The sequence below is a fragment of the Euprymna scolopes genome, chromosome 1 (assembly GCF_053919585.1).
Source record: "Euprymna scolopes isolate OS-2025 chromosome 1, ASM5391958v1, whole genome shotgun sequence".
NCBI lineage: Eukaryota > Metazoa > Mollusca > Cephalopoda > Sepiida > Sepiolidae > Euprymna > Euprymna scolopes.
In genome coordinates this window covers 171562287-171587941 of record NC_136482.1, presented here as the reverse complement: position 1 = coordinate 171587941, position 25655 = coordinate 171562287, and the positions used below count along the sequence as shown (strand labels likewise).

The following is a 25655-nucleotide window of genomic DNA, read 5'->3' as shown; positions in this document are numbered from 1 at the left end:
AAAAAATCGTTATACATTCATCTTAGTTTATTTTTCATTTTTAATCAATTCATATTCGTGTCACGTTAGTGCAGTTGTAACGTCACCAGCTTTGAATGCTACAGTTTCGGTTTCGATTCTAGCTGATGGCATCCAAATGCTTTTTTTTTTACTTTTGAAATCACGACTCTAATAATATATACGAAATCTGGGTTAATGAATGTAAGATGATAGTGTAGTAATCGTTAATGGTTTAAATTGGGTAGAATTTGATTACTTATGGGGACAGTTCAACAAGAACTTGTTTACATTGGATTTGAAGGTTACCATGTTGTATTCAACCAGAAAGCAGGTCAGCGGAACAGTGTTCCACAGACTGGCAGTTCTGGGAAAGTTTCTGAATTTTTTAGATAAGGATTGATTATTTGTATTATCTGGATTCTTCGGACTACTGTTCTCCTTTTAGTGTCATTTTCACAACGTTTCGACCGATGTATCCTCTGACCTTCTTTAGGGAATCTGCACGGAATTTATAATGAAACCCTTTATTTAATCCGTGGGTGTAGTATGTTCTCGTTTCGTCAGCCATGACTGGGTAAAAGTCATAAGTAATTCACAACTGTATTTAGAGGGTTACCCACGCTAAGAATTGAACCTCCTATCTCTAAAAGAGTGCAACTTTTAGAACTGAATTTTACCAAGTACTGTATCCACTACGCCAAGGGCCCTTGCGAATAATTCTAGTATGAATTCTTTTTTTTTTTTAGATGTTGGAACTTCTTATTAAAATCCTGTAAATGTACTTGAAACAAATATTTGGATAATTCACTTCCGGCTGACTTTTTAGTATATCAGTGCGAAAGAAACCTCCAAGTAATCCGAAACGTTTTTAACGCTCTAAAAAAAACATGCCTCATTAATCATTCAGATCACAAATCTTTATTGATTTCTGAGAAGTTGCAGCCAACCTCTTAAGAATGTTCAAATCCCACATCCACTAGCATCCATCGATGGTTGAGTTAGAACGAGGTATTTGAGAGAAAATGATACGTCCATGGGAACGACAAATCTTTCCAAATGAGACAATCATTTTTTTATTGTATTTGTACTGATAGTGACTTTTTTTTTTTAAAGACGGTTGAGCACAGTAACTCGAAAGCTATTAATGGACTCTCCTTTCAATTATCTAGACATTTATAGAGCTTAAGTAGTCTCATACTAGCAGAGGCGTCCAGTCTTGCTCTGTCGTAAAATACAAAAATGCAAATATAAAATTTTAATTTATGCAGATTTCATACATATTATTACAGTGTCAATTCTCTATCGATTATTATATATTATATTGTATCCAATATATGGTAATGATTTCAAAAGTGAAAAAAAAAAAACTGAATTGGGTGCCATCAACTAGAATCGAAACCGAAATCCAAACTTATGAAGAATTCTTGGTAAAATTATTTATTACAAGATTAAAGCAAGGACGGACGCCCGGACGATCCACAGAGTTTTATCATTTTTAAGATTCAGTAAAGACAGTTTTCTCTATTTTGAGATGAAAAAGATGTCTCCTAAAATCCACTTTACATTTAGTTTTTAGCACAATAGAATAAAGTTTATTTTTCTTTTCTTTTTTCCTTTTTTTTTTTTTTTTTTGTCCTCGTATTAAATGCAAAATAGATTCAATAAAATATCATAAATTGACCATAAATTTCTTGCGGGTTTTTAACTTTTAAATTCAGATGAAAATATTTCGGCTCAAACAAAAATTTATTGATCGAAATAAGCACTAACACAAAACAAATGTATTTATGACAGTAACGTAAAAATCTTACATCCTGGTGGCAATGAAGTCGCTGAAGACGTTTTTGATATCGTTTAGGTTTTTGAAGCATTTCTCATGCAGAAAGTTGTCGAGATGTTTTAAAATATGGTAGTCGGTAGGTCAGAGATCTAGAGTATGGCGGATGAGGAAAGTTTTGTAGCCCAATTCGTTTAACTACTGCAGGGTCAATTAAGTAATGTGCGGTCAGGTATCGTCATACAGGAGAAATAGGCCTTTTCTATTGACTAATGCTGGGTGTTGCTGTCGAAGTTTCTGATGCATTTCATCTGTTTGTTGACAGTACTTCACCGCCATAATGGTTTCACCTGTATCCAAAAATCTGTTTCAGATCACTAAACAGTCATCATAGCCTTCTTTTGGCGCAACTCTGACTTCAGGAAGTATTGTGGAGCTTCGTCGGAATCTAACTACTTCGACTGTTATAAAAAACACTTTTCATCGCAAGACACAACCCGGTCGAGAAACAGGTCGTTCTTGTTGTGTAAAAGAAGTGAAGATGACATTTCATAACAGTGTTTCTTTTGGTTGTCGTTTAATTCATAAGGCACCCATTTATCAAGTTTATTTTGTTTTTGATTCTTTTTTTTTTTTTTGTCTTTCCAATCACTCTCAAGTGGTTAGAAACCATCGTATACGTTACGTCTAATTCAGAAGCATGTTCTCGGGCAGTTGTGTGTGGATTAGCTTCGATTAAGGCTCAATTGATGGCCGTCCACTACACTCATCATCTTCAAGACTTTCATCGCCACTACGAAATTTCTTAAACCACTATTGTGCTGTGTGTTCAGTAGTGGTTCCTGAGCCAAACGCTGTGTTGATATCGCGAGCTGTTTCAGCAGCTTTTCGGCCTAGCTTGAATAGAAATGAGAAAACAGTGTGAATTTTCTTTTTTTTTTCCGTCTTATATTAAGCGTTCTGAAAAGAAGACATAATTGTTTTAAAACGATTGTAATTTAAACGATTACTGTTACGATATTGAGATATGTCAATATCGTAGTAATAAAAAAATAAATAAATTTAATTGTTAAAATTCCAAGATGCGAAACAAGTAAGCCGTTACCATAGCAACGACGGCGATAGCGAGGAGAAAAACAATAAAAAAAGAAAGAAGAAAAAACGCTGATATATTTAAAATTCAGAAAAAACGTGTCCAGCGTTTTTTTTTTTCAGAAGAAAGTTAACCGTTAAGAATTGAAACGCAGTCAGTTGCAGTGAAAATCTTGAGAAAGATAGACATCTATGCAACTCCGCTGGTAAAAAGACGACAAAGCCACGAGAAGTATAAAAAACATATTTATTGTCGACCAGCGTAAAACTAAAGGTTGGTTTATTTTTCACTCTTTCCATTACATCGGATCGCTTTAAGAGAACTATTAATATGAAAACTCAGAGATTTCGCTAGTGCTTGATGAAAAAAAAGTATATCGCCCGAAAGGAAGAAAAACGAGCAAAATAAACAAATAGCAAATCAACCAGAGTAACCTCCCTTTAAGAGACATAAAAGAAAAATAATGATGAAAGGGACTCAACTCTGTAAGTTATCTTTGTTATAAACCCGTTTTATTTTCTCTTTTCTTTATTGAGAGTTTGGTATGCGAGACATATACATATACAAAAAATAGAGATAAGAGAAAAAAAATGAAAAAGACAAGAAAGACTTATGAACTTAAATATATCTTAAATATATATTATCATCTTTCGAAATTTGTATATATTACTCATTCGTTCTTTGATTCTGTTCATTAAAAATAAAACAAAAAGAAAAAAAGGAATATATATATATATATATATATATATATATATATATATATATATATATATGTTGAATTGATTATCTTTTCATTTAAAAATATATGCTGAAACTTTTCTGACCTACCATCTCTTGCAGCGATAATCAGCGGATTGCTAAGATAAAAACTATCTATCCATCTGATATCTATTTTATACCACACACAAGCCTATAGACCGTATTTAAAAATCAAAGAAGGGCAGATAATTAACATCCCCATTGAAACGCTCTTTTCTTTGATAAAGGAAGTCAATTAAATACGTACTGGCTCGTAGCACCTTTGCAGTTTTCCACGCAATCTGAGATAAAATATTCTTCTTTTTTTTTTAAGTTAATTTATAAAAAAAAAAAGCTAACCTCAGAAGAGGCACGTCACATTAGATAGAGCGAAATACGCTCTTTAAGATGATATATAAATTAGGGGTATTACAATGAAAACTTATTTGAAAATACATCATTTGAAATCAAAATTTAAATTTAAGCGAAATGGTCTATTTGATTCTTATTTAGAATTAAACTTATTTTTTTAATACAAAACATATAGGAAAGTCTTTATGATGTACTTATCTGTCACAAAATTAAGATGCCAATTTCCTGCCCAATATCATTATATATATATATATATATATATATATATATATATATATATATATATATATATATATATATATATATATATATATATAGCGTTGGACAGGAAATTAGAGGGATCTAAGAAACTCCTGTTTCCGACCCATAATATCTTATTAACACCATTATTTTTTAATATGTATCAATTTTCAAGCTATGCACGTAAAAAATGGCATAGAAATTTTTTGTTGTTGATGGATGTCCGGTGTGATGATGGATCCCACAATATTAAAGCTAACTGGAAAAATAAAAAAATAACAAACTGTAAATACAAAAATCTCAAATCCAATATTGTATTACGGTGGTGAAAAGTTGAAGATTCTGTGCAGCTTATTCGCTATACATTTTCATAATTTAATACCTAGCTCTACACATGCATTGAGCATTGTTGAAGTAAATGCTGAAAACTGATGCATAAAATACATCTCCTTGTAACATTTTATGCGAATACATTATATATATATATATATATATATATATATATATATATATATATATATATATATATGTATATATATATATGTTCCGTCTGCCTTTTTCCCACCGGACTACAACTTGGATGTCTTCAAGTCCAATGTTAACAAATTCCTAATGAACCACCCCCTTACGTAAACACTTCATCAAATCTCCACACTAACGTAATGTACTTGCAATAACCCTTATCCCTGAGTGGCTTCCGGGCCTTGATAAGTGGTGATCACTGTGTAAAAAAAATAAAAAATAATAATATATATATATATATATATATATATATATATATATATATATATATATATATATATATATATATAAAGAAATAAAATTACAATAAGTTTACCAAGGTAATCAAAATGGTAAACTTAAAATATATTATAAATATTAAAGAGTTAGAGCAAACAGTTAATAAAACATGTTAAAAACACTTTGAAAAAGAGTTAAAAACATGTTTAATCTGAAAAGCAAACACTTGATAAGTGGATAGTCCTTAATCCGCGGAGTTTCAAAGAAATACTTTCCTTCTTATCAGAGGGTAGGAATTAACAAAATGCGGGATCGGATTTTGCATACAAAAGTATTTGATGAAACTGCAAGTAAGTCAAAGATCTTACTTGATAACAAAAAGTGAAGCAGAGGAAATATGTTGAAGAAAAAGGTGATTTCATGTGAATGGATAGTCTGGTGAAAGGTAAATTATCCAATGACGGTAAAATCCAAAAATATAAATCCAAGAAGGTTAATTGAATTTCCATTCGCACAAGTAAAATCCAAGGAAATCACGTAATTGGAAGATGGTCCAAAATAATCCAAAAGGCTGAAATCCATGGAATAATTCACAAATATGTACAAGGAAAAGGGAAAAAATTCCAATAATATTAATAAAAGAAAAATAAGATATGCGTTTGACACGGCTGCCGAGACATTTTATCTTATATATATATATATATATATATATATATATATATATATATATATATGTATGTATGCTAGATAGCACCTCTCCCAAGCCTAATTTACTCTCTTCTTCTATCTTCTATCTACCCTTGTTATATATATATATATATAGACTCTTTATACCAAGGTATTTCGAAGCCTAATGCTTCTCATCAGAAGAGTAGAGAAGGCGCTAGGTAACATAATGGGGATGTGACGTCTAGTGAGGGAATCATCAGGAATGAAATAAATAAAATTTTTGATGTTGTTAGGGGGAACTATATTGAATTCTGTACGGCACGATCACGTTGACACACCGGTTCTCTCCAGATCATTGAAGTTAAGCAACGTTCAGCCTGGCCAGTACCAGATGGGTGACCATTTGGGTAGGTTAGGCGCTGTATGTACCTTTTGGGAAGGTTGGGCGTGGGGCCAGCACCCTCACCTCGTAAAAAAAAAAGAACTCACTTGCTACAAAAGCATCTACAAAGTTGAAGATGGCCTATGCCCCTCCAGGGGATCAAGGGCTATGGGTGGATATTGAATTCCAAGATAAAGGAGAGGTATACTATAGTTTACACTACACTTTATATAGTACGTTCCTCCTTTATCTTAGAATTCAATCTGGTTCCCCCTAACAACAACAATTAACAATTAATTTATTTCGTTCTTGATGATTCCCTTGCTAGACCTCACATAAGTGACTAACGATGGCGCAGTTTTATTTATGACGTCTTATTCGATTTGGGAACAATTAATTTTAAAATAATCTTTATTTTGGTGAACTCAGCAACACTAGATAGTACACAATTTTCTCTTATTTTTTACCATCTTTGGCAATCAAGTGATCTAAATTTTTAAATAAGAATCTAGTTTAGAAATCAATCTCTGAAAACCGTCCAACACATGCCAGCATGTAAAACAGAAAACTGGTGATGATGATGATGAGTGTGAAATGAAGGTACATTATATGCGATTACCTATACTATTAATAAAATTCTAAATGTTTATTTATTTATTTACTAGCATGGGTGCCCGGAGTTGCCTGGGTGTTTGGAGGTGTATGTTGAGCAAAACAAAACTGTCAATTTTTTTAACTTTGACCCCTATTATTACCCCTAAATATGATTTGTTTGGGGCTCAAATCGAGTTATTAAGTTAGATCCATGTCCAAGGAACCTATATCTTAAATTTCAAGTGTTTATACCCAAAATTGTCAGAGGAGTTTGGTAGAGTTCTCAAAAGTCAAATCGTTGAACTTTGACCCCTTAACAGCCAAATTTCTGGCCGAAAACGGATCACATCGATTTTCCCAAATCTCAGTACCCTGTATATCAAATTTCAAGTCTGTAGACTTAAAATTAACAGTTATTGCGAAGGAAAATGTACACAGACACACAGACACGTTCACTTTTATAGATATATAGATATGTATGTGTGTGTATACATACCAATAAAACTTTCAAACGGATGCACCGAATTGAAAAATTTTTTTTTTCTCTAAAAGGTGTGAGTCCCTAGATTGTCCTTATCTATATAGGTTCGTAACGAACAACGCCGAGTCACACAGAAAGGTTGAAATAAGGGTTTTTGGGCCGTTTCGTGCAGGTGTTGAAAAAGTTACCTGCCCATGTCAACAGAATTTAGCACTGTCTGTATACAGTTCCGGTAACATATTTTGGCATACAGACAGGACTTGTAGCGCAATGGATAACGCGTCTGACTACGGATCAGAAGATTCCAGGTTCGAATCCTGGCAAGTTCGTAATAATTTTAACCATCATTTTATCCAACGTTTACTCATTATCTTTACCCCAGGGTATTTTTGTTGTTTTTTTTTTCAGTGATTTTGTTTTGCGCATATGGGAATTTCCAATATTCCTAGTTCACAGGGTAAGCATTGATGGTAAGACTTGATGTTGAGTGTACTCGATTTTGTGTTTGAGTCTGCATTATGTGTGCCGACGCGGGGTAGCCGCTAGTTAAAAATAAAAAGAAAAGATTGCTTCAGTTTCAGATGGTACCACACAAAATGGTCATGAAGGATCGAGAGGATAGAAAGACCAAAGGAAGAGAACACCATCCAGATCTCCACTGCAATCTATTTTAACAAAATGTAAATAAATAACTCCATAAATATTCATGGTATGAACCTATTGAGGGACGAGTATGTTATGATTTTAATATCCTTCCCACCCATTCGATTAACTTGAACTTGTCTAACAATCTTAAGTAAAGATTATATAACCCATGTACTATTTCGCGGTGCGCCTTTAGAAAATAAAACAGTTATTAAGGAATGCGTGATTCAACTTCTTTCTTTTCAATTCACAATAGAGTATTCTAACATATTTGAAGGATAATACATATTTATATGAAAATCTGTTTTGTTTTTTCAGCTCAACATAATCCATTGATATTGATACCTTTAAGATGCCTTCTCTTTTTTTTTTTTTTCCTTCTTTCCAGGTCCATCCATGGGTGACGAAGGATGGAACGGAACCGTTACCTACAGAAGAGGAAAATTGCATTTTGATTACTGTAACCGAAGAGGAAGTGGAGAATGTTGTGAAACATGTGCCACGACTCGAGACTTTGGTAAGATAAGTTTGCTACAAAAACAAATCATTCACTCCGAAAGAATTACATCAAGTTTACCAATTCTCTTGGATGAAGATGGCGGTCATTCTTTAAGATTAGGAATCAAAATAACTCGACTCATGAGACCTTAATTAAGCTTTATCTTGAAAATACATGAAAGAAAATGTCATACCTAGTGATAAATTACTTAGGATACTTTAAATATCTAAACTCAACATTGGAAATTACAAGACCGAATCCAGTTGGAAGCATAACAATCTCTGTAAATGCGACTGTTTATTTATATAAACTATCCCCATTGTGGACAAGAGGCAGATAATATCAAAATTCGTCTGCGGCTTGTAAATTCTTAAGTTCGGATAATAGTACAACATGAAAATGAAAACAAGCAAGTAGTTTTTTTATTTATTAAAGATTTTAAAATACCTTTTTCAAAAGGTGTTCATACAGCAGCCATTTTGACGATTATTTGACAAGAGAAGATAACTCATGATATGGAATTTACTTTACGATAATAAGAATGAAAATATTCTTTCCGTTAACCCCAGCACTAACCCTAACATTGGGATTGAGATCTTAAATTTGGCTTCACTTTATAATTCAGAGGTGGCGGACAAAACACTAACTTTTGCTTCACCTTAGGATATAGTTTGTATGTTTTTTTTTCAAAATGGCTGACATGTTTGCAAAAATTAAGAAAAATTTAAATAGTTTGAAAAAAAAAAAACTACTTGTTTTCACTTAACCTATGAATAATAATTATCTAAATAAGAAAAGTCTGCATATTTTACTAGTTCAATAATAATAAATTATATAAGATAATGTAACATTACACACATTTACTCACGTAGACCCAACACGTTGTAGCAGAGTACACTGCAAGGAACATAGGACAAGTAATAACTATATAATGTCTTTTGTGTATGCCAACCCTTTAAGTTTAGAAGCTTTATGTTTGTTAAGAATAACAACAGAGCATTGAATGCCTACTAGACACTATCCTCGAGTGTCTAAGGTCTCTCTGTAAAGGGGTTTGTCAGAACAATCTGGCATGAGGATACTTTTTCCATAGAAGTAAACCCTGACCAAATATTTAAAATCACATAGTATTCGCAGCCCAAATAAGATCTTCTCACTACAGCTACCCCAGAGCTTTTCCGAGAAATAGTGCACCTTCTCCAAGTGATATTACCTCAATTAATAGCACGAAGCTGGATGCTCCACCAGACTAGATAAATTCTTGTCCTGGAATCCAGTAAGACCAAGAGACCAACATGAAAGATATACTACAACGTATAAAAATGGTTAATTGGGGAGAGGGAAATTATGTTCTCAATTTCTTTACTAACTCAGTGCTTGAGAGATAAAGAATTTTAATGGAACATTCGAATATCTATGTATCTCATATAGACTTCAAGTGTTAGCCCCAGGTCGTGGGCCCCTTGATTTCTGAGAACTTCGACTGAAGTAAAATAAAACAAAAATGAATAGCAGTACAGCTACATTCCAAGTACGAAGGTTTTATTTATCTTACCAATCAGTTCTTTCAGTGAACTTTTTACGTTATATTTTACAGGCCTGTTTCGTTACACAGAAACAATATTTGTCAATATCGAAATTTTCCTTATGTATACTCATTAGAAATAAAAATTTTCCAATGAGTATACGGAAGGAAGGAAAAATTTCTATGCACTTTCCAACAACTCCCCATCTGTGGAGGATCACATTACCATAGAACTGCTTCCCTGCAAACTGTAACATGGCAGCTCTTCAAATCCAATGTCGTCAAAAACTTGTGATAAACCGTCCTCATAAGTTACCAAACTGTGTTTCTTTCATTATTTTCAATCCTCTCATAATATTCATCATTAAACCGATAAGCCAGCGATTTCAGCTTTATATGTGTCAACATTATGTGAATAAGCAAAATCAAAACAAAATGGCGATCAAATTTGACCTGCTGTCATGTGATTTTACTTTACCTTTATGCTGATACATTTCAAACATGCTTTTCTAAATTTTACATACATAATACTAAATGGATTTTAACTCGAAATGATTCCTCGTTTAGTAATATTAAACAAAAACAGTCACATGAAACCATTTTTAATGCTTATACAGACATTTTTCCTTATATTCTGCTCTGGCCGCAATCGTTAATGTTTACCATAACTTGAAGCAATATTACATGAACACAATAAAAAAGTAAGTGACTTTTGATAACCCACAAAAAAGAAGACATAAAGGGTATTCAGTAATTAATTCAAAACGAATTATTAATTTTGTTTAAAAAGAATTTCTATAGTTTTTTGGGGTTTTTTGTACTTGTGCACTTTTGCCACCGTGCTGAAATAATAACGTTATTTTGAAAGCCATTCTTAACATGGGAAGGGGAAGATGTTTTGTAACTATTCTGTGCTTCCACCTAACAATTTAATTTAAAAAAAAAAAAAGAAAGATATCGTGAAGCTTGAATTTAAACCTAAAAAAAATATTTTTTTAAAATGGTACTCATGCAGTGGGTGATCCGTGCTGAAATAATAACGTTATTATTTAAAAAGCCATTCTTAACATGGGGAAGGGAGAGTGTTTTGTATCCATTCTGTACTTTAACCTTACAATTGAAAAAAAAAAACTTATCATAAAACTTTAATCAAATGTGGAAGTACGATTTTAAAAAATAGCGCGGGGATCACTCTCTTCATTAGCACCAAAAAAATAGCGCGGTGGCAAACGTGCAGAAGCACCGTTTTTTTTTTTCTTTCTTTTTTTTTCTTTCCAGTAAAAGTAATATATATAAATTACATTCATCATAATTACTTACTCTCTTGTGTAAATACAAAGTATCTGCTTTTTTTTCACAAAATTTCACAAATATTTTTCTTCATACTATAAAGCAGTAGAAGTTGCATAAATATTGAAATTGACATATGTAGGTATTGTACCAACATCGTTAAAGAAGCTGGTGTAAATGAATCATTATTTATCGATCTCAAAATTCTCCGACACCAAAGATAGTGGATAAATCTGAGTTGGGTCTGGTACAACGGTTGTGAAATTTTCCAAGATGGCGCCCCCCCCCCCCCAGCTCTGTTAGGAATCAAGAAACACAGGACTATAAATCAAAACCTGTGCATCTGAACTCTAGTATTAGTAACAAAATAATGTTCGCTTGAAGTATCCGCCATCAGAATACCGCTGCCCAATGGAAGCACTCTTTTTAATAACCAGTAACTGTCATATATATGCAATCATTTCCATCAGCAGCAGCAGCATCAGCATCAGATATAAGTTAGAATTAAAACGTCACTAGGTTTGCATAGTCCAAAACGAATCCGACCCTCCTCCGACCTCCAACCTCCTTAAGTCAAGTAATTTGTTTGACTTATTTTTCTCACACTAGGACAAGATGTATGTTACTGTCTTATTGTCTTAAAATCATTCATGCTCTTTTTTTTTCTTTTTCCTTTTTTTTTTTTTTTGTAACCTAAATATTAAAATGACGACCAAAATATTGCAAAATTATAAATGACATTTTATTTAAAATATTTTATAAATTATATATTTATTGGAGGTATTACATTTGTTTTTATTAAAACATGTATTGTTAAAAAACAAAAGAACCTTTTCTTATTAAGCTTTTATTCAAAGATTATTGTTAATTTTAAATTGGTACTAGCAGGAGCGCCTGGCGTTGCTCGGTCATAAAATACGCTTAAATATGGCATTTTAATTTATGCAGATTTCTTATTTATTATTATAGAGTCGGTTATTTCATATTGTATTGTACCCAATTTATAGTCATGATTTCAAAAGTGGTGCTAGACTGGGAGTAGTTGATTCATTTGTGTACCTTGGTAGTTCTCTGTCGAGGGATGGCTGTCTCGACACTGAAATCTGCAGATGAATTCAGAAGGCATCTGTAGCTTTTGCAAGGTTGGAGAAGAGAGTGTGGTCTGATCGTGGCATCACAGACAGAACTAAGATCTGCGTTTAGAAGACCAGTGTGCTAACCACACTGTTGTATTCATCAGAGACATGGACATTGCATCAAAGGCACATTAAATGGTTTGAACGATTTCACTAAAAATGCTTGAGACACATCTTAAACATCAAGTGGTAAGCACAAATACCTGACACTGAGGTTCCTGTGAGAGTATGTTGCTCTAGTGTTGAGACCCTTGTAATCAGATCTCACATGCGTTGGGTGGGCCACCTGGTTCGAATGAAAGATTGTAGACTGCCAAAACAAATTGGAAAATGGCAAGCGACCTCAACACAAGCCTAGGAAGAGGTTCATGGACTCTACAAAGAATATTTGAAAGTCTTACATGTCGACATCGACACATGGGAAGAACTTACTCTGCAAAGGCTGAAGTGGCGAAAGCTTGTACGTGAAAGTTGTGATGCTCTAGAGAAAAAAAACAGGCCCACAGCAATCTGAAGCGAGAGCTTCGCAAAGGTTTAATTGATGGTCTTTACCATGACACATAGAGCTGGAAATACGACACTTGTGAACGAGTGCTTTTGTCAAATGCTGGCTACGTCAAACACCTTGTCGCACAAAACTCCTGTTCAGGTCAACTTTGCACCTATTAGTCTGAACCAAACGATCTGTTTAACATGCAGCAAAGTTTGCAAGTTTACTGCTGGTCTGAGGAGACATGTGATTGTTCATAGGAATACCCTTCAACCTCCAGAGAAAGTCAACTCGATGGAACTTGCTCAATTTCTATGTCACATCTGCTTCAAGATTTGCAAATCTGCAGTGGGAGTGCAGAGTCATCTGAGATGGCATGGACGACAAAATTGGGATAACTCAATATGACGGTGACCATCTGGAAAGATGCAGCAATCATCATCATATAGTCATGATTTAAAAAGTAAAAAAATAATTATGATTTGAGTACCATCAGCTAGAATCGAAACCGAAACCAAAATCGATAATGGGGATCATTCAAATATTGTAGCGATCTTGAAAAAAGAAAGAAAAAAGAGAAAAGAGGAAGGACAAATAAAAAGAGAAAGAGGTAAAAAAATAGAAATGGGGAAAGAGGAAAAAGCAGAAGATAAAAAATATATATAAAGGTAAAATAAAAAAATAAAATAAAAAATATAAAAATAAATATATAACCATGTTTTTGGTGGAAAAAATTCAAGCAAGGTCCACATACATCAAGTGACAAATGTAATGTCCTTATTTGAGTAAAACTTGCGGAAAACACTGTTTTGTGGTTGTTTTAAAAATGGAACGGAAATTTAAATTTCGTTCTGCTTTAATCTTTTTTTTTTAAATTGCGCATACACTCCAAAAAATCGGAAGAATAACATTTAACAATCGTGCTTTTTATATAAATAGAAAATAAATTTTATTAACAAAAACGAAATAATTAAATTTTTAAACTAAAAAAGTCAATTTGGTATATCTTTGTGGTATTTTTTTTTTTATATAAGTCCAAATTCACCGTTCACATTGGAAACGTCGACTTTTATAGATTTTCAGGTATACTTACAATGAATAAACACCCCCAACCTCCCCATGTTAAGAACAGCTTTCGGAATGGACACCTCTAACCTCCCCATTTTAAGAACGACTTTCGGAATAGACACCCCCAACCTCCCCATTTTAAGAACGGCTTTCGGAATAGACACCCCCAACCTCCTCATTTTAAGAACAGCTTTCCGAATTTGGCACAACAGACATATGACCGTTTGGGGCAATATTCCATGTTCAATGGGAAACCTCCTACTTAAATCTTCTTGTTCCCAAAATTTTACTATTGCATAACAATTCTTATATTTGCAACTTGTGAACATATCGATGGTCGTGCTATCCATTTTTTTTTTAACATACTTTTTATTACTTTATCAATTACTTTCGATTTTTTGGGGGCGCATGTGGAATTTAAAAAAAAAGAAAAGATTTAAAACGGAACGAAATTTAAATTCCCGTTCCATTTTTAAAACAACCGTAAAACAGAGGGTTCTCCACAAGTTTTACCCTTGTTTGCTTTACTCTACAAACAAAGACTGTCTGGGTTAGCTGTTTCGGTTCATGGAGGACTTGAGACAATGATATTTGAGTTCTTTAAGATTAGACTTTATTTTTGACCGTCCGTACTGTAGACTTCGCTTGTGAGACTGAAACAAAAGGTTAAATGAAAGAAGGAACAAGATGAAGAGATATTATGTGTGCTTATATTTTGTGCTGAAGTTAAACTGCTTAGTTTTTGGGGGTTTTTTTCTCAATGAATCTCTTTATTTCCGGAATCCTTAATGCGCATACCAAGTAGGTTTCTTAACTTCCGAATTGCAAAGGGAGACAAATCTGACTGAACACTAAAACTACTTTCAGCATACAGCTAGCTCCTACATCTGGCATCCAGAAAAGAAAATGATACTAACTAGATTTTTGAATGGTTTGAGAAATATATAATGTGACTGAAACTAATATTTACAATTGCTAATGAGAAAAGATAAAAGGTTATGGCAACTATTTTCAAACTGATAACGTGAGTTTTTTTTTTATCATTTTCTTCTATCTGGGGATAGGGCATCTTACCGGATGGCAGACATTCACCTGCTATTTCATACATTCCAATCGCGAGATCTTTTAAAGATTCTAACCGTCCATTTAGATGCAATTGTTTAAATCTCTCTTGCACTTGGTTAACCGGGTATATTTACCAGGGAGTTTTTCAAATTCTTTTTCCATGAGTCCGATTGCTCTTATAATTACTGGAATAATAAACATGTAAATGTACACTAAATAATATATACACTAGAGAGCACTGCTAAAAATGCGATCCGTATATAAATCTCTAAGCACCATTTGAGGAAGAAAAACTAGAATTGGCTGAAATCTTTTGCATGGCGATAGCATCCCCACCAATGTGCTATGGTGTGTATTTTTGCCATCTATGAACATCTAACATTGAACTTGAAACATAACTTTATCAGGATACAGAGTGGAGCGATAAGTTTGTCGCCCTAAAGAAAACAACACTACAGCTTTATTTTAAAACTTTTATTAAAAAAATCAATTCGGATAACTTAATTATGTAGTAGAGCTGGCATCTATCCAATATAGCCGCCTTCAGCCTCAATCATTGCCTTCATACGAGTCTGGAATTGGAGCATGCCATTTCCACAATTGCCGGTGGGAGCTCAGCATGTGGTAGCGATCAGACTGGCTTTGGTGTTGTGGGAGGTCATGTTGGTGATGTTCTTGACATATGACCAAACAAAGTAGTCCAACGGATTCAGATCAGGGGAGGACGGGGCCAGTGAGAAAAGGGTACAAAGTCGTAGCACTCCTTCTGAAGCCAAGCCTGGATCTCTTTGGACTTGTGGGTTGGCGCCGAGTCCTCCTGCCATACCCAGTGGCTGATAACGGCCACCTGATTGCACACCAGGGGATCAGCACACTTTTCAGCACATCTAAGTACACTTTGGTGTTAACTTTCAAGCTGACTTTGAAGATGTGAGGTGGCATGATGTGGCCCTCACTTGAAACCACACCAAAGACCATCACTGTGGTTGGGAACTTTGTTGAAATGTGCTCTCAAGCATTGAACCATCCGGATTTGTATTTTGAGGGTGCTGGCAACGGTCCTGTTGTTTTAACAGATCGGTAGAGAGCATGAGTTGTACAGCGGTGTATCTCCAATCGCGCTCATTTAACATTGTGTCACTTTCAAACATGACAGAAGGCTTCTATAGCTCTTAGGATTTGTACACAACTGGCCAACCAGTAGATGGTCAGCAACAAAAAAAGAAAACCGGTTTTCATCAAACGAAAATGGAATCATGTCGTCTTTTCTAGGACAACAATTTTATCGTTCCACCCTGTATAACTAGTTTTTACAACAAATTGCATCGTTTAGATCAAAAGTTAGAAAATTTCTACATTGATGCCAATATTGATTAGGAAAACCAGAAAAGACTAAATATTTCAGTTAATGCACTTTACTTCTATATAATTTTAAGCTTGCTAAAAAATTGTACAAAACCAAAAAATTTTAAGCACTAAATAAACAAGAAAAAAAAAATGTCAGATTGAAAATTATTGATTAAAATTTTCTGACAATAAAAAAGAATGAAAAGAAGTTTTCTTTTTCTTGACAAACTCAAATGGAAATCACTTGATTTTAATTTCAGAATTTAAAAAATTTTTTTTTTTTTTTTAGTTTGATTAATTTGATCAATAATTAATTTTTGTTCTTGATTGATATTTCATCATTGATTTTTATGTCAATGATTGTTTAATAATATGCATTTTTTATTGGTATTTATCTTTGTTTTGGTTTTGGTTTCATTTTCCAATATAATCAGTAATATATTTTTATTACGGTTGGTTTAAAAGTTGTTGTTTTTTTTTTTTAATTTTAATTTTCCTGGTTGAGGTGCAAAAATAATTATAATTAAGACAAGTTTAAATTAGATCCTTATCCATGAAATTCTTTATTTGGCCAATCAATTCTGGTGTTCTGACTTCCTTACTCCTTCCACACTTCTAATCATCCCTCACAGACTCCCTACCTTCCTTGAATCTCTTATGCCACTAAAAAACTGATGCTTGATTCATGCAAAAGCAGTCCAAAACATCCCAAACATTTCTGTAGCACTTTTCCTAAGTTTAAAACAGATTTTTATTGCATATCGTTCTTCTAAAGTGTCCTTATGTCCAGATTGCATTTTTAAAATTCACCAACTATGGCAATCAAGCTTTCGTATTCCAATTCCTGGTGAAGCTGTATATTTGAATTTGAAATCATAAAAATTTGGTCGGTCATCTCATAAGATGTATAGCAATAACATACTGAAATTGCAAGAGTCTGAATATATATAGATTAAAAAAATAATAATAATTCATATGCAAAAGATATGCGCAGTTTCAGCAGAAAAATGACTCAACAAAAGTGGATATGCCGTAAAATGACACAACTCCGGTAAATATGTCATAAAATGACTTAACAAATGTTAGTATACAGTAAACTCCCCTAACACAATCTAAAAACGTTATAATAAAGTTTATATGCCGTAAAATGACCTAACGTATGTTGGTATGACGTAAAATGACCTAACGTATGTTGGTATGACATACAATGACCTAACATATGTTGGTATGACATAAAATGACCTAACATATGTTGGTATGACATAAAATGACCTAACGTATGTTGGTATGACGTAAAATGACCTAACGTATGTTGGTATGACGTAAAATGACCTAACATATGTTGGTATGACATAAAATGACCTAACATATGTTGGTATGACATAAAATGACCTAACGTATGTTGGTATGACATAAAATGACCTAACGTATGTTGGTATGACATAAAATGACCTAACGTATGTTGGTATGACATAAAATGACCTAACGTATGTTGGTATGACGTAAAATGACCTAACGTATGTTGGTATGACGTAAAATGACCTAACGTATGTTTGTATGACGTAAAATGACCTAACATATGTTGGTATGACATAAAATGACCTAACATATGTTGGTATGACGTAAAATGACCTAACATATGTTGGTATTGCCATAAAACACAACTAAATCATCAATGGCCTCGCTACATTTATTTTTTTATTTTTATTTTCATACAATTTCTCTTTCTTCCTCCTTCCAGGCACTTTTTTTTGTTGTTTTTCTAAGACATTTATGCATCACTTATTTAAGCCTATATATATATATATATATATATATATATATATATATATATATATATATATATATATATATATATATATATATATATATCCATTGTCACCGTGGGTTTATTTTGATTGGACTGGATTCAGTGTTCAAGAAAGATGAAAAATATAGATTTATTTGGGCCACACATATAAAAAAATCTGAATTCAGCAAATAAATGCTTATTGTAATGTCGCTTTCATTCATTATTAATACTAGTTGTATCCACCCAGTGTCGTCCAGAATCCCCCCCTTTTTTTTTTCATTTTTAACTATACTATTTGTTCAGTTTTACAAAACTATTGTATTTGTTTTTGTTTTTTGTTTTAATAAGATTTTGAAAGTTAAATTTAATTATCATAGTATCATTTTATCATTAAACTAGCTGGTAGCCAGGCATTACCCGGTCGTACAATACGCTTAAACATGACATTTTAATTTATGCAGATTGTATATGTATTATTATAGAATCAATCCTCTATTGATTATTATATATTACCAGGAATAATTTGCCCGGTGGACTAATTTGCAAAAAACAAAAATAATAAAATAATTAAAAAATAATAATGATAATGTCATTCATCAACTTCCGCCTGTGTTTGTTTACAATATCATGACAGCTTGACGATGAATGCCCTGGAAAATTCACTTCTGATTAATGTTTAGTTTTAAAATATACAAATGGAGAAATGATTTGCAGCAATTTTAAATGGTACCTCTTCTTTTATCTTAAATTGAACTCATTAATAGGAAAGCATTAAAATAAAATGGTGAGGTACATGTGGGCTTGAACACGGGGATCATTCGATCTGTAGTCGAATGATCTACCACTAAGCTATATCTCCAGATTATTATAAATCTATTTTTTTTATTAAGAAGAAATGATTTGCTGAGATTTTATTTAGCATGTGTTTTTACAATAATTGTGAAAAAAAATAACTACTTCATAGTTTAATGTGTAAAGAATCGTATTGGAATTGATGAAAATATTGGAATCGTCCTATCACTAGTATTTACATGCAGAATCGCGTATGGGGGGGGTTATGTTGGTATTCTTAGTAACCATTTACATCTTAGATGCAGTGTGCCTTGTTTGGGGTGAATTGAAGTAAAAATTAAGTAAATAAAGCCACTGACTATCATGAATATTAACACTATAGTATTCTGTGTCCCTCTCCTCCGCCATTATCAATAATGTATCTCCCCTCCTCTATGTTAAAAAGAGCTGTCCATATCGCATTTCTCTCAGCTCGTGTAAAAAAAATGGAAGTCCCCCAAGAATCGTCGCAGTCATCGTCATCATGATGTACACAGTATATAAATGTCATTATCATCCTCTGTTCTAAGTCCCCGTTATATGTTGTCCCGATATGACTCCCCGCTACGTAACAATGATTCAAACTCCTCAAACCTTAATCTCTAAAAGGTTCTACACTGCTAACCAAGCTCCAAGACCTGTCTCATCGCCACAATATTGCATCTGTATGCTCGTTGTAAAAGTACTTTAATAGAATGTGCTTGTAGCACTTGTGCCCCCCTCCCCTTGATTAACCCACCAAGTAGCGAAATCTTATGCCTTCCCTGTAGAGTCTTCAACTCTGAAAATGTCTTCCTTCGAACTGTTAGAGCTTGGAATTCTCCCGCTGTTTCCCGCTTCCCTGATTGTACTATTACACAGGAATTGAAATGTAATGTGAATCAACATCTCGCTATCAAACTCCCTACTTAGAGTGTCCATGTAAACGTGATCCCTAATTTACAGTATCCCCTTATGCATCAGTGACAACTTGTTTTGTTTGGTGTGAATATGAATTAAAAAAATAAATAAAAATAATCATGTCTGTCACTTGCCACAAACTATTTCTTATTTCATTAATAAATCAGTAACAGATTTTAATTTGGACCAAGTCTTACATTGCAAATTATCGAAATGTCATTTTTTCTGTTTTGATTAAATCCGTCCAGAGATGAAATGAGGGTTTATTGTTCTGGTCCAGTTTAATCTATAGACAAAGGTTGTCTATTCAGAGAAAGATATTAGATGATGCCTTTTTTTCGTTTCTTTTTAGTTTTTTTTTTTTTTCTTTTTTTAATATCCTTGATTGCATTAAAAACATAATGCGCTGTACAATACAGTTTTAATATCAGAGCTTTGCCTTTTCTCAATAGAACAATCCTGAATTAGGTAGCAAAATTAATTTTTGGTACAGAATCTGTCAAAGAGAGTTACAGGAAATGAATTGTCACAAATAGGAATTATGGGAAGCGACAGACTAATAGTCATTAGAATGAAAAAGATTTAACGAGCGACTTTGCTTTAACTCAATTGTACAAGTCAATCTAACCATAATCCTCATTGCTAAACAATACAAACTTGACAGCCTTGATTCCAGAACATTTATTCATCACTAGCAGGCCACTCGGACACGCTTAAATATAATCTTTTAATTCATGCAGATTTCGTATTTATTATTACAGAGTCAATTATCTATCGATAATTATATTGTATCCAATATATAGTAGCGATTTCAAAAAGTTTTTAAAAAAGGACGTGGGTGGCGTAAGTTAGAATCGAAACCAAAACATACAACTCTCCAGCCTCATTCCTTAGCCTCTGCGCCACGCCCTTATGCATATAAATAGTTTTAAAAAAAAATAAATAAATAAGGTTGCATGAATGAATGTAGATTTATGCAAACAAGCAAACGGGTTTAGTCGAATATTCCTGCCACGGCCAACTGTTTTGTTTATTTATTGGCTAAAAAAAACAAATCGAAAGTGTGCTATAGTTCCAAATACCTTATATATCAAATTTCAACTCTGTAGACAACATAATTAGAGAGGAGTTTGGTAGAGACTTTTTTGCATACACCGTCAAGGTCACTTTTGATATATATATTTCCATGTGCTAAAACATTTGTATCTTAAATTCTACACAATTATGCAGAATGTAGAAACTATGCATAAATAGGATTCAGTGTAATAGTGAAATTAAACGAATCATCTAATAAGAAACCATAAAAAATTATTAAGTAATTAATTGACGCTCGTTTTCTAAAGGAATATGCAAATTAGTTAACCTTCATATAGTCACTCACATAGCCATAACTGAGTATATTAAAAAGTTTGTTTTAATAATTTTTAAATAGAAAAAGTAGACTTGCAATATCAATGTCAGAGCAAGGAAAAAACGCAACTTTGTATATATATAGATTATGTTCAGTTTAACATCTGTTAATCGTGTTGTCATGTGTTGATTTCAAAATTAAATTATCTTTAACCTGGCCTTTATTTATCCGTCTGTTTCTCAAGTCCATCTTTATCACTTCCTCCCATGGTTTTCTTGGCATTTACCAACTGACCTGAACTGTTCTACATATACTAACCCATTCTCGTTCATTCTTTCAATGTGACCAAACTAACAAAGTCTCCTGTTCTGCACATATTTCCCTTATAGAAATATGCTCAAAATTGTACAATTTAAACATTGCACTATCATTTCAAGCAGATTTCACTCTGAACTTTAGTTTTTATTTTGTAAATCTTGTATCAGGTTCACAGGAAATTTCTTGTGGCTTTTAACTTTTAAATTCAGATGAAGATATTTCGGCTCAAACAAAAATTTATTGATCAAAATAAGCACCATCCGAATTAACTTTAGCCAACGCAAAACTAGTGTATTTATGCCAGTAACATAAGAATCTTGCGTTCTGGTGGCGATGAAGTCGCTTAAGGCGTTTTTGATATTGCGTAGGTTTTTGAAGCATTTCTCATGCAGAAAGTTGCCGAGATGCTTGAAAAAGTAGTAAGTAGTAGGTGAGAGGTCTGAATAATATAGTGGATAAGGCAGCCCAATTCACTCAACTTCTGAAGGGTCGGTTTAGCAATGTGCAGTCGGGCATTGTCGTGGAGGAGAATTGGGCCTTTTCTATTGACTAATGCTGCGTGTTGTTGTCGAAGTTTCTGATGCATTTCATCAATTTGTTAACAGTACTTCACTGTCGTAATGGTTTCGCCTGCATTCAAAAAGCTGTAATGAATGAGGCCAGTCGCAGACCACCAAATAATCAGCATGACTTCTTTTGGTGCAACTTTGGCTTCAGGAAGTGTTGTGGAGCTTCATCAGCGTCTAACCAGCTGAGCTTTGCCAGCTGTTGTAAAGAACTCACTTTTCATTACAAGTCACAACCTGTCAAGAAATGGGTCGTTCTTGTTGCGTAAAAGAAGGGAAGATGGCACTTCATAACGGGTTTTCTTTTGGTTGTTGTTCAATCTGTGAGCCAACCATTTATCAAGTTTTTTGTCTTTCCAATTTCTCTCAAGTGGTTGGAAATCGTCATATACGTTATGTCTAATTCAGAAGCAACTTCTTAAACAGTTGTGCATGGATTAGCTTCAACTAAGGCTCTTAATTGATCATTCAACATCCGATGGCCAACCACTACGCTCATCATCTTCAAGACTCTTGTCGCCACCACACAATTTCTTAAACCACCATTATGCTGTGTATTCAGTAGTGGTTCCTGGGCTACACGCTTCGTTGATATCGTGAGTTCTTTCAGTAGCTTTTCAGAAATAAGAAAATTGTGCAAATTTGCTTTTTTTCCATCTTGTATTCAATGTTTTGAAAAGAAAACAATTGTTTTAAAATGATTGTGATTTAAACGATTAGATAGAGCGTGGTCGCACGTAGTTTGTTTGTTTGTTTAATCTGCGTTGAATTGGCTTACTAAACTTACATTTTGAATTTGCATTTAACAAAGTTTCTATCACGGAGAAAACATATGCATTTGTTTATATATGATGAACTCTCCTGTCGAAAATGATTATCAGAAGCCTCCCCCCCCCCACTTCTTAAAATGAATTTTATTTTAGTGAACCGTGCATTATGGAGAACTAAATCCAATGTCTCCATTATTTTAGTTTCTCTTTTTCTAGATTAATCTATAATATAAATCTCACTTGTCTGTTTAAATGTATGTATGTAAGTATGTTTCAAAAAATTTTCGACAGAGGCAACGGATTTCACGAGATTAGTATCATTTAGAAGCTTGACCCTTCGGACGACAAATATCAAAAAATTGGCTAAAAACATTAATTTCTTCACCCTCAACTGGGCACTTTTTTGCAGGGAGGGGTCGTTTTTTCGCCGATATTTTCGAAAGTCATCCCCTCTTTTCGATTGACTGGCCTTAATTTAAACATTCGTCACTTCCGGTTTGGCGATGGGCGCAATAGCAAAGATGTCACGTTTTTTTTTTTTTTTCGCGTTCTTTTCCTCCTTCACGGTATGGGTTTGAACCTACTTGCCTACTACCATTTTTTTTTTTTTTTTTTTTTTTTTTTTGCTCAAACACCCGGGTAACGTCGGGCACCCAGGCTAGTAAATAATACGAATATTAATCTTCATCTCAAAAATTCAGAACCGTAAATTAAAAAAATCTAAAACAGAATTTTCATATTTAATTTTCAGCACAAAAATGGTTGTTAAAGCCTGAAACAAATTCCAAATGTTTTTTGTTTTTTGTTTTTTTTTTTTTTACTTTACTTTCTCATTTTACCCTGTTAATCTTTCTCCTGTTGCTCATCCTCTTTTTTGTACTATACTTACCTTTCCTCCTCTTCTTAACTTACTGCTCTCCCTCCCCCTCACACTATTACTCCTCCTCTTTTCTTTTTTACTGCTCTTTCTCGTCTCCCCCCCCCTTTCTCCACTAATTCTTATGTGCGTTTTTATATCTGAGAGCCAACCATTAGCACCATTTTAAGTTGAAATGCCTTGAGAGGGAGTATTACCAAGTGTCTCATTAAACGACGTACCCTATCCATTTGTGCTATGCCTCTATCATCCAGACAACAAGATACAATTACGACGTATTGCCACGGACAGAACATTTATTCATCGCTGTTGGTGAGGTGCCTAAGAGGACGAAAATCCATAATTCCCTGTCATTAAGAGAGAAACTAGGACAGCAAGTGAACTACGAGGGGCGTTCCAAAAATAATGTCTTCTATCTTTTTTTTTATTCTGCTCAAATGGTTCAAAGGAGATTGCACATTGCATTGTTATGATGACTGAATTTATGCATTCATCATCTGAAAGTTTCATCTTGTTGCAGATATTGGTGTGAGACTCTAAGAAAACATCCCTTGTCATGGATATGCGTCAGAAGCAGAGATGCGTCATTGAATCACTGGCAAAATTGCATTCAGAATGGTGGTGACTTTGTAGAAAAATAAATTTTGGAGCACAACACATCACTCGTTTTAATGGTGCCACTCCTATCTGTGTATATTTAAAACATTTTGATTTAAAAAAAATAGGAGGTTTTACTTTCGGAACAAACTTCATGTCGCAAAGTGTGCTCCAGACGCCCACGCACAGCCATTGTTCATCACTGGCAAAAGTGCATTGAGAATGGTGGTGACTATGTAGACAAATAAATTCTGGAGCACACAAGGTCGGTCATTTTAATGCCATCATTCTCGTCTTCATAGCCTTTCCACTTTTTGAGTTAAAAAAAAAATAGAGTAAGCTTTACTTTAGAAACGATCCTCGTATATCTCAAGTCATGCGTGCCCTAACCACGTTGACATACCAATTCTTGTTAGATCATAGAGTTAAGCAATGTTGAGCCTGGTCAGTACCAGATGGATGACCATTTGGGAATACCAGACGCTGTATGTAGGAGGAAGTCGACACCTTCCTGCAAAAACTGCAAAAACATAACATCGTCACCCCCTCCCCGACCAGGATATACATGTAACTGTGGACCGCTTGTGAACTTGATGTTCCCATGAAACTTCCTCCTTTGAATGAAGTCGGTTCAACCTGGCTAGGGTGAATGCCACTGACTGGCATGTACGCTCTCTTTTAGAAATGAAAGGGGGTACGCTTTCCCATAGTTCGCACTAAGATTCATCAAATATAATAGAATTACAGCAGTTTCATATAAAAATTATTATCATTTCTCTGATGGCCTAAAAAAAAAAAAAAAAAAAAAGACGCCTACCATTTGCTTTTATTTAAAGTAAAGAATTTCATTCTGAATGGCATGGGTTGTCTGACTTGATGTTTGTTTCTTAATGTAACACCTTTTTTTTATTTCAATTCGAAAAGGCTGAACTATCGCGAGTGGAAGAAAAAAAAACAACTGAATTATTTCTGATAACTTAAAGAAAAAAACGAATCAACCATTGACTTTGCTTTCTGAAATGTTTTTTCGTTGGGTGTTGGGAGGGAGCTGCACTGCATATAATAACATGACACTGATAATAAAAAAAAAACATATTAAAAACGTAAAAGACTTTAACAGTTCAAAATGGAATTCAAAAAGAACAATCGTGAATCACACAAAGAAATAAGAAGAAAAAGAAAAACGTATAAATCGGCATAAAAAGCGGAAAAGAAGAAGAAGAAGAAGAAGAAGAAGAAGAAGAAGAAGAAGAAAACGTTACAGAAATAGATTCGTGCTTTCCTCAATCTTTAGGCAGGTTTCTGTGTAACAGGACGAATATTTATTTATCAATCTGTATATTATACTATAACTCTAAATTTGTTTGGCACCGTCTCAAACTTTAACCTCATGACGTCATTTCTAGCAAACTTTTCAAACTTAACGACTAAGGCTGGAACGCCTTATGTTTTGGTTTCGATTCTAGCTGATGTATCAAAGTCATATATTTAAAAAAAAAAC

The 25655-nt window shown here is 33.6% G+C and overlaps 1 protein-coding gene and 1 non-coding gene across 7 annotated transcripts in view; both read left to right on the top strand.

The window, feature by feature from the left end:
• Nucleotides 1-25655, top strand: part of LOC145277521 (calcium/calmodulin-dependent protein kinase kinase 1-like) — a 659720-nt gene that overhangs the window by 588447 nt on the left and 45618 nt on the right. For all 6 annotated transcript variants that reach the window (XM_080129008.1, XM_080128980.1, XM_080128989.1 and 3 more), the window contains exon 14: nucleotides 8121-8249. In XM_080129008.1, coding sequence (XP_079985134.1) covers nucleotides 8121-8249 — 129 coding nt within the window. The remainder of the gene's footprint in view (nucleotides 1-8120; nucleotides 8250-25655) is intronic.
• On the top strand, nucleotides 7344-7416 carry Trnar-acg (transfer RNA arginine (anticodon ACG)). Its single transcript has one exon. It is a non-coding gene; the product is annotated as a tRNA-Arg (tRNA).